This window comes from Hippocampus comes, unplaced genomic scaffold (assembly GCF_001891065.2).
Source record: "Hippocampus comes isolate QL1 unplaced genomic scaffold, H_comes_QL1_v1.1 scaffold85, whole genome shotgun sequence".
NCBI lineage: Eukaryota > Metazoa > Chordata > Actinopteri > Syngnathiformes > Syngnathidae > Hippocampus > Hippocampus comes.
In genome coordinates, this window is record NW_017805540.1 from 1,408,966 (window position 1) to 1,419,728 (window position 10,763).

At 42.2% G+C, this 10,763-nt stretch overlaps 1 protein-coding gene across 1 annotated transcript in view; it reads right to left on the reverse strand.

Annotated features, from left to right (window-relative positions):
• Positions 1–2,014: 2,014 nt before the first annotated feature.
• bcl2b (BCL2 apoptosis regulator b) overlaps positions 2,015–10,763 on the reverse strand; it is a 33,195-nt gene continuing 24,446 nt past the window's right edge. Inside the window, exon 3 of the mRNA XM_019878830.1 lies at positions 2,015–3,335. Within this exon, the coding sequence (XP_019734389.1) occupies positions 3,198–3,335 (138 nt within the window). The 3' untranslated portion in view covers positions 2,015–3,197. The remainder of the gene's footprint in view (positions 3,336–10,763) is intronic.

Here is a 10,763-nt window from a genome sequence, read left to right on the forward strand (position 1 = left end):
GTGGATTATAGCAGTAAACAACAGAAAACACGATTCACTTTCTTTTTTTTTCTTTCTTTTTTTTCTCTTTAAGTGCTACAGGTTTGTGAATACAGGTGTAAAACAGTACAGCAACCATAGTGCCTACATTCTTATATGCACAAGGAATACATTGCAACAATCAAAAAAAAACAAAAACATACAGTTGTATTGCTGTCAGAGCTGTGGCTGCTTTTTGCATTGCGGGCCGCGACGACCCGACGCACAAACGCGCGCGCACACAGCAGGACATGATGCCCGTGGACATAAATGAACCATTTACAGCATAAAGCGGATTATAGGATCGTTAACATAGACGATGTGAAGCCACGTCTTTTTCCTTTAACTGGTGCCGACTGAAATGAAACATGAATACGAGTTCACTTTGGTTTGCAGCTATCTAGGACGAGACGGTGGCAGTTTTAAGCTGGATACGTCGACGTGAAATTAACCGTGTAGCAGCCTCAAGCCAATGTGGACACTTTGCAAATCACTTTCCAAAAAAATATTGTGTTGTTAACAATAGCAGCCAGAAAATAATGTTGTTACAGTGTTATTCCGTAGAAAGAAAGGAAGAAAGAAAATCACTGACATTAGTGTTAAAAATCCGGTACCTCTCAATAAATAGACAATGTTGTTGGTTTTGTCCTCTTCGATGCAATTCTGATGTATAAATATCAAGACATCAGTTTCTTTCACTCATGCAAAGTCTTCCAAAAAACACACACACACACACACACACACACACACACACAAATCATGGATCACTTCCAGTTTTCCTGTTAGGCTGAAACACAAGACAAACATCGATAAAACAGGAGCTGTTCAGTGAGGGGAGGGACTTCTTAGGTTCCAGCACACAGGAACTGTTTTTTTTTTTTTTAAATATCTAAAATGTTGTTTAGGGGAGGGGATTGGCTACTGTGATTTTCCAAATCCTTGTGTGAGGCCAGTACTGGACCAGAACACTACTGCAGCAGGGTACAAACATGCAGCTTGAATATGAGCATGAAGCCCGATTATCTTATACAATCGTAAATGTTGAACCCGTTCAATATTTACGATCGCATACAAACCAAAAAAAAATCTATTTGTGTACCCTGCTTTAGGTAGCTGAGCAGCCAGCGCGCACATTTTTGTGTATAACTGCTACAGAGTCGGAAAGCCGCAAGAAAAAAAAACAACTCCAAATAAGGTTGTCCAAGTTGGGTCACGACTTCTCCGGATGATTCTTTTACACCAGCAAAGCTTCTTTGCTAATCCCCTTCCATGAGACTCTAAATTGCCCCATCCGCGTCACTCCTTTTGTGCTCGATTCAACATGCTTTTTCCATCCTTCCTTTCTCCGTCAGACATCTTCTTCGGCTTTGTGTCCTCCAAACGTTCACTTGTCTGTGCTTGAGCGTTTTGGAGCTAAAAATCCTATCCGCAGAACTTTTGAAAACCCTACTGTTAGAGTGCCACGATATGGACACAAGTATTGGGACACACATCTTCATCTGTGAATGAACCGTTGAGTTGACCCATTTCAAACCATTCTGTGTGTCCAATTTTGCGTGAATTGTTTTGCGAAGGCCCGTTTATGTTCCCAGTGCACAAAGCGAGGCACACACTGAGCAGAATAGTTGAACACCAATGAACTGGAGATTGGTGAAAACAGTCGGTGGCTCACACCTGCACACCAGCTGATTGACCCTCGCGCAGATCTCAACTTGGTCCGCGAGAAAAAATGCAGCCACTGGTGTAACTTTATATGATGAGGTTTGAATTGGATTTCAGCAATCTCTTCGCCCCTTCCATCGTTGGTTACAGGTTGATTTTTTTTTTTTTTTGTAGTTCGTAATGATTTAGCTTTTCCTTGTAATTCCACTCTCAACCTCTATTTTGCTTGACATTTTTCCTCCTGTTTATCTTGGCTGTAATTCCACTCTCAACCTCTATTTTGCTTGACATGCTGTTAAAGTATGGAAGTACATCAAGCTCAGCCTAGTTTTTGCTGACCATCATTCATGTCAAATCCTCATCAATCCTGCTTTTTACTCCTACAGAATGCGACTCATCTTGGTTCATTTTATAATGTATATCTTTGGACAGAATGTATATTGTGAAATGATGTTTGTGGCATATTATAATACATTTTTGGGACATGTAATTCTTTGGTTGTAACACATGGTGGCGCATGTCCCATAAAAGGGTTAGGAGTGTCTAGGCCTAGGGTGTGAATTGGCAGAGGTGTGTCGTTTGTTGACCGAGTACAGGTTTGTGTTAACTTGTATCGTGTTTTGATTTGGAAAAGCGTGGAAAATTGAATTGATTTACATTGAACTCTTATATTTGGAATTTGTGTTCTTTTTGGGAAAAATAAACCATTTCTAGACATACAGCACTATCGCACATTTGTTTGTCCTACGACAACACGCGTCTGAAGAATTGTAGCCCATTCGCTCCTCAGTATTTAAATATAGCATGGGAGTTCTTATTGGAAAGACTCGAGGGAGATAAGTTTGTTGGCTTGGAAAAACATTCCTAGGTTGTATAAATTACAGTATTTTCTCTTTTACTAATATAACTTACTGCAGGGCTGGTCTGGAGCATGTTATTTATATTTTCTCGATTTCCACTGGAGAAAACTGCATTGCGTTCAATCACAGGCTTGCTGTCGTTGTCCCAATTCTTGTGTCCAACCGTGTACACTATAACACACAGTACACACTTACCACGCTGGTCCATTATACATTCCGAGCAGCTGTTCTTCACAGGAAGTCGTTTGATGAGTGGCTGACAAGGGAGGGGTGGTGGGTCTAAGTTTGTAACCGGAGTCCATGGTTCAAACGGAGTCCTCCACCCTAACAAGCAGGGGCACCGTAATTGTTCGTCCCCATTGTCTCATCTCCCCACATGACGCATGCAACTACTGTCTAAGCTAACGCAAGGTTCATGCTACTACTAGTCGAGAAGAAGGCGAGGTTATGAACACAAAAAAAGAAGAATCTTCCATTGTCGTCGGTGTTGGCAGCATGATGATGTGCTTGCCTCCATCACGTAGTGTATCTTTATTGGAGGGGATGGTGGATGGTGTGTGTGTGTGTGTGTGTGTGTGTGTGTGTGTGTGTGTGTGTGTGTGTGTGTGTGTGTGTGTGTGTGTGTGAAGGACGAAAAGGAGTGGCGGAAAAGGCGGCTCACTTCTGGGTGAGGTACGCGCCAATGGTGAGGCTGGCCGCCCCGAGCGCGGCCAGGCCGAAGACTGTCTTGATGGACGGCCACGTGCAGCTGAAGACAGAGTCCCTCTGACGGTCGTAGAGCTCCACAAAAGCATCCTGCACATAGCAACAACAACATCGCCGCAATTTCATTATTGGGTCAGTTGCGAGATGGCACACTGGTGTCTCATCTTTTCTGTTATTGTACTTGCCATTAAAAAAACGCATCGGGGACACGTGCACAGTTGACTATCGAAAGGAGGAGTGCGATGGTTTTGTGACAACCTGAAAATTTCGCCATTTGCAGTCGGTATACTTCCATCTGTTCAAGATGGAGGCCCCTCCAGAAATGATTAAAAGTCTGTGACTTTTTAATTTAAAAGTATTGGCCCATACTAAAAGGTTATGGTTAATAAATATTGTTGTGTCTTTATTATTATTTGGTGAAGTTTGATACCTTACTTATTTACCCTTTTTTTTTTTCTAGACTGATACCAGTATTCACCCTTCTGGTACTCAATGATTCTGAGTATTGATATCTGCAGTATTTTTGATGTCTGAAATTCTATCAGATGCAGATGATGATTTACCGATGTGTCAAACTGCCGTAGTATTGCGCCAACTACTGGTGAAGAGGACTCAATGTCAGATTTTGTTTGCCTTAAGTATCGGTGGCTGGTATCAACCCCGAGCACCCGATACCTTAAAATAAGGCTGGTATTGGCCCGATACTGATACCTGGTATCAGTACTGACCTATCTCAATTTAAGTTTTCAATTGAACTAATCAAAGAGGTGCACGATACTTTACATGTTTTTTAAAATTTCAAAAAATATTAGAGAAAGTTATACTTTAACATAAAAAGGAGACATTTTTTCAGAATCACTGCAGTATTTTACCAATCTTTTTAATTATTCAAAAAATTTCTGAGAATATCTCAAGATTATTTTTTATAAATAAAAAACAGATTTGCATGGATTGAAATACTTTTTAATTTGTAAAAAATATTTCAGTGCAATAATGTTTTTCATTTAAATATGATTTGTTTCTCATTGTTCTCTCAAAATAATTATTGGTGTACATTATGATTTTTATGTTAAGATATGGAAATATTTAACAAATATTTCCTTTTTGGCGTGAATAAACCATTTGTGTGCAGTGGACCAACACCCACATCGTCCATCTTTTCTAATTATATGATGATGCATTTTGGATGAGTTCATTTGATTTGGTTGCGATGTTATCTCCACATTGTTGTGCCAAAAGTCAAGTTTATTTAGGAGATTCTGTGGATATGAAATGTCTGCACTTAGTCACACAGCCATCCATCAAAAAAACAGTCTTGTACATTTGTGTCGAGGCCCAAATGCATGGCCAGCCAGAGAGTCATGTGAATAAACATTCAACAGCAAAACATTTTCCCAGAAGACTTCACAACACAGTCAGAATCCTTTGGGTGGGGAGGCTGGCAAACGGGAACCACAATTATCAGCTTGACTGCAATCCATAGGAGATAAACACCCCTCCCTCCCACAAAAAAAAAATGTTTTTTAATGTAAATCCCCCTCAGCACACCCTTCAATATGGGTTTTGTTGTTATTGCACCCACGCTGCCAGCAGAACCATTACACTTCACACACTCGCCCACACACAACCTCAGACACCACACACGCGCACGCACACTTGACAAACACGGGAATCACCCAAAAAAACTCGCCAACTCTTGTAACAGATGGCACATTTTTGTGTCATCACGGTACTCGAGCATAACAAATAGTCAAGTGTTTTCAAAGGCTCTGCGATCAAATGCGCCCGGGAGAAAACGCTATGAATGTGTACACACGCGCACACACACACACACACACACACACACACACACACACACACATCTGTTGACTCAGACTGACAGCAGCAACAGCTGGACAGGAAGTCACGCCGCGAAAGCGAGCGTCATGCAGCACGTACGTTTATGATTGTAAATGCTGAGAATGAAGCGTTAATTGCCGTTGTTCTGTATGTTTACAAAGATTTGTTTGAATGTTGAGAACAAGCACGTATACAAATATGGTGTGCATAAAAAAAAAATCGAGTTTGAAAGCTTGATTCTTACCAGTCACAAAAAAAATGAATTTCCGGTAATAAAGCGCAAGGTATTGTTCCGACGAATGCTGAGAATCGAGCATTGGTACAAAACGCTGTGCTCATTTCTGGAACAGACGACTACAAAAAGCCAATGTCTATTATTAATATGTGCTTTGGGGAGACGAGTATTTCCTGTTTCCCCTCCCTTCCTGTCCCATTGGCATTCTCGCGGCCGGGGGCTTAGAGGGGTGAGTGGGGATGTGGGGGGGGTGTGTGTGTGGGGGGGGGGTCTCTGCATGTGTGTCACACAAGTGGAAATATCAGCAGATTGTTCCTACTCTGGGCCCTCGGGTGTCAAAACAGTCGCCACTTGTGAAACCGCACGGCATTTCCTCAGTTAACACTGGAGCCTTTTGAGCACTTTTATTTTGGAAAACTCTGAATTCCCCCACCGCCCCCATCCGCCCACTCATCTCCGCCCCTCCCCCGCCTACACCTCCTCCTCTTGGTCTCCAGGATGCGGGTATTAATTAGAGAACAAGCTGCTCCAGTCAGACCTCCAGCTGAGGGGAATGTTTCGCTTGGCAAAACACAGTCTTTTTTTTTTTCTTCCTGGTCCCGTAAAAATGACATCTCAATGGCGTCACGTGACTGACCGATACGAGCTCATGACGCGTGTCCTCGACGCGACCCAGACGAACCACGCAGATTAGCCCGTGTTCCCTTCGGAAACACAAGGCAGACAATTACAGTAAGAGGCTGCCAGGAGCGCTGATGGATGTTCGAAAGATTCCACAAGGGCACAAATGGTGATCACGCGTCAGTGGGACAAGGAGGAGGCATGACGTTGGCTGCTGATACTTGGAAGCTTGTCAGGTGGATGTCACAAGACTTCAGCATGCTTGACTTTTCCCTCCTGGAACTTTTGACCCACTTTGTTCAGACCAAGAGACAAACATGTGGCTTTGAGGAAAGACAAATGTTTACGTTGATCTCTGCCAAGCACACAAAAAAATGAAGCAAGGGGCCACGTTTTCATTAGCTGTTACCTTTATTATAATTTGGCAAATGTTTTGTCACACGCTTTACACATGTTTATATGTATTGTTTTCACTTTTTCTTTTTAACACATTGTAAATGTAATTGAACTCAGACAAAAAAAAAAAGAATCAAATCTCAGGAAAAATGCTGGGAAGTACGGGACTGTGTGCTGTGAATACCCTTAAAACTCATTCATTGCCATTGAGGCCTATTACAGTGCTGCAGCACACGCCGCGACCCTTGTGAGGATAGGCCAGGGGTGTCAAACTCATTTCACATTGTGGGCCACATACGGCCTCGGTAGATGTCAAGTAGAGATAAGATCGGTCCTAAAAAATCGAGCCCGACCCGAACCGGCCTGAGGGTATTTAAGCCCGATCACTTAGCTTGATTTGCAGGCCCGAGCCCGAAGCAAACCCGACATTTCATATTTTATTTGTGAGGACTCGGCAGGAGGAGGGGTGATTTCTGATAACAAAGCCTGTCTTTTGGAACGAAATCTAAGTTAAACAAGACTGTATAAACATTTACATCTTTTATATTTCTGTTTCTGAAGAGGTTACATTAACGGACAATTTTCTATCATTGACGGATTTTTTTTTCAGAGTGGACGGGGAAAATCTAAGGCCGTCCGTCATTTTGACGGGTTGAAAATTGGGCCGTAAACCACCGCAGCAGTACGTCCTTAAGAACCTAGCACGGAATCTAGAGAAGCAGAGAGACAAAAAAGAATAATGATGGGTGGATCATAGACAGAGACAGGAAGAAGTTCTTTGAAATGTCATTGCAAGAGTTTAGTACAGTACGTGTTGTGAATGTCATTGCAAGAGTTTAGTACAATACGTGTTGTGATGAGGCGACTTCTGGTTTTTTGCGAACCACGGTCTCTCTTGGCCAAAACTATTCACGGCCCCGAAACTAAAAAAAAAAAAGTCAGCGAGAGAGAAGCCCGGCCCGACCCGAAGCAATGATTGACATTTTAGGCCCGACTCGAATTTCGGGACGGGTCGGGCTCGGGCTTAAGATCTTACCTCAAGTGGAGCTGAATGGAAAATAGCCACAAAGCAGGACGATTCCACAGCCATGCTTCACTACGGTGTTCTTTTTGTGTTGACCAGTGTTATATTTGGACAAAAAGTGCAGCCTTGTTTTTTTGTGCTCTCAGTTCATTGAAATGACTCGTCTTCACGCAAATGATGTAAAACGTTTTATTTCAAAGCAGAATGACAACATTTTCTTTTTTTAAATAACTAGTGTATCAGAAACTACATAAGCCCAGAAATAACTTCTATTTCTACATGGAATGTAAAACCATCTGTGACACACCAACATAACAGTAAACTTCAGTTTAAATTATCTAATCTCTAAAGGAGAGCAACATACAATTTAGGTCAACAGCTTCCCTCTAACATTTCTTGATTTAACTGTCACCTACTTCTGTTATCCACTACAGTGCCATGAATAAGGATGTCCTCTTCTCAAATTCACACTTTTTTTTAAACAGTGTCTCCCCCTAGCGGATATTCCACGAATTGTACCTTATTAAAAATATTCATTCCGTGTCTTTTGTGCATTTTTTCACTTTTAAATTATCCTGCGAGCCTGATCAAACCTCCTTGCGGGCCAGTTCCGGCCATATGTTATACACCCCTGATGAATAGTAAGGCCTTTTTAGCCGAAAAAAACGACCATGTATAGTAAGGCGTTTGAACCCGAAAAAAACGACCATGTATAGTAAGGCGTTTTAACCCAAAAATAACGACCAAGTATAGTAAGGCGTTTTTAGATGAAAAAAACGACCATGTATAGTAAGGCGTTTTTAGCCGAAAAAAATCACCATGTATAGCAAGGCGTTTTTAGCCGAAAAAAAACGACCATGTATAGTAAAGCGTTTTTAGATGAAAAAAATGACCACGTATAGTCAGGCATTTTTAGCCGAAAAAAACGACCATATATAGTAAGGCGTTTTTAGACGAAAAAAACGACCATGTGTGGTAAGGTGTTTTTAGCCGAAAATAACGACCATGTATTTTAAGGTGTTTTTAGCCGAAAAAAACAACCATGTATCGTTTGGCGTTTTTAGCCGAAAAAAACGACCATGTATATAGTAAGGCGTTTTAACCTGAAAAAAACGACCATGTATAGTAAGGCGTTTTTAGCCGAAAAAAACGACCATGTATCGTAAGGCGTTTTAGACGAAAAAAACGACCATGTACAGTAAGGTGTTTTTAGCCGAAAAAAACGACCACATATAGCATGGGTGTCAAACTCATTTCACATTGTGGGCCACATAGGGCCTCGGTAGATGTCAAGTGGGCCGGACCATTGAAAATTATTCCATACTCTGCGGGCCTGATCAAACCTCCTTGCGTGCCTGTTCCGGCCCGCGGACCGGATGTTTGACACTCCCGGGTTAGGCGGATCAGAAAATGGATGGAGGGATGATATTTAAGATTAAAAAAAATATCCTCCTCGCTGGTAGCGTTTTAGAGGAAAGTAGGCAGTTAAGAAAATAAATGTCATACAGTGTGTGTTCCCAAAAATATTGAAACCTCATCATTTCCCCAGTCCCTCCCACTTGTTGTTCCTTTCCTCTCGAAGTGACCTCCATTATGGAAATGTGAGACTTGGAGGAATCCTAATAAGCAGCTGGCAACAGGACGACACACACATAAAGTTGAGAAGGGGCTGACGAGCAAGGACAAAAACATCAGCATTTGTCACAGGGGGGCCGGGTTGCCAGGTTGGCTACCGACACCAGCAGGAACCCTCAGAGAGAAGCTGCAAGTGAGGATTTTGGGAGGGCCGCCTGAGCGTCATGGTTACCTTCTTCATTTGCTTTTCCCACCAGCGGGCAGCCTCGCATTTGCTTTTCGCAGGATTTTGGACCTCCTCGGACAGACCCTTCCACTGGGCATCCTCCTGCAAAAGGCCTTGCAGGACAATAAATGAGTCATCTTGTGCACGGCACACAACAAGCCTCAAGCGTGTGTGTGTGTGTGTGTGTGTGTGTGTGTGTGTGTGTGTGTGTGTGTGTGTGTGTGTGTGTGTGTGCGTTCTGGTGGGTAATTGCAGGCTGGCCGAGAGCACAGAGGAAGGGATGTGGGCTAAAGTTCAGCTCATAATTAAAGGGACCTGATGTGGGCTGCCCATATTAAATACTGTTTATTTCCAAAGCCATCCACACACAATTTGAAATATTGCACACGCCGCTCATTGGCACGCTTTTGATTTCCTAATGATGTCTCCTCAGCTAATCAAAGTCAAAACAAAAAGCCCAATTGCAGGAGTCAGCGGAGGGTAATCAAATGAAACAACACCAAAAAAAAAAAAAGATGCAAACTTGACAATTACGTCCTGTGCAAGAGATCTGTTTTTATCCACATATACTCACAGCCTTTAGTATTTGCTGACGTAAGAGGTTCAAGTTAACCCAACAAGCACAAATACACAATTTTGCCTCAGCATTATTTCCAGAAATACCATTTTTCAAAAATATATATCATCCATCCATCCATTTTCTGATCCACTTATCCTCACAAGGTGTGCTGGAGCCTATCCCAGCTGTGTTTGAGCAGTAGGCGGGGGACACCCTGAACTGGTTGCCAGCCAAACGCAGGGAAAGCATAGACAAACAACCATTCATGCTCACAATCCCACTTCGGGACAATTTCGAGTGTTCAATCAGCCTGCCATGCATGTTTTTGGAATGTGGGAGGAAACCGGAGTACCCGGAGAAAACCCATGCAGGCACGGGGAGAACATGCAAACTCCACACAGGAAGGCCGGAATCGAACCCTGCCTGTACTTCTGCACTGTGAGGCCGATGTGCTAATCAGTTGACCACTGTGCTGGCCATAAATATATCAAAAAGCCAAAATAATGAAAACAAAAATACATTTTAAAATACATTAAGCTGTTAAATTACAATACTTACACAGTGATATAAAACAAGGTAATGATGGTTAATATTGACCAAAAACCAAAACAACAAAACAGTTCATGCATCAAAACTATTATCAGTCTTAAATATGTCACAAGTGTAAAATGAAGTTCACCAGTGTAAACCGCAAAAAAAAAAAAAAAAAAAATTATTGTGACACTGGACGTAAATTTACAAACTTCACAAAACTGTAATTTCTTTTGGAATAAACTTTTTTTTTTTTTAAGTGAAAAAGCAGAACCCTCGAAGACCACATGAGTGAGGTACGCTGAGCATCTGCGGCGTTTTTTTTTTTTCTATTTGGAAATGGCGAAACGATATCACATCAGAACACTTTATCACCCAGGAGTCAAAGTTGAGGCCCTCGGCCCAGATCCGGCCTTCCCTTCCGTTTTCTGTGGCTTGCCCCTTTTTCTTGACGCTCCAAGCATTCTTTCTCCCAGTCCAAGCATACATAAATGCGCTCATTCACGTTTAAG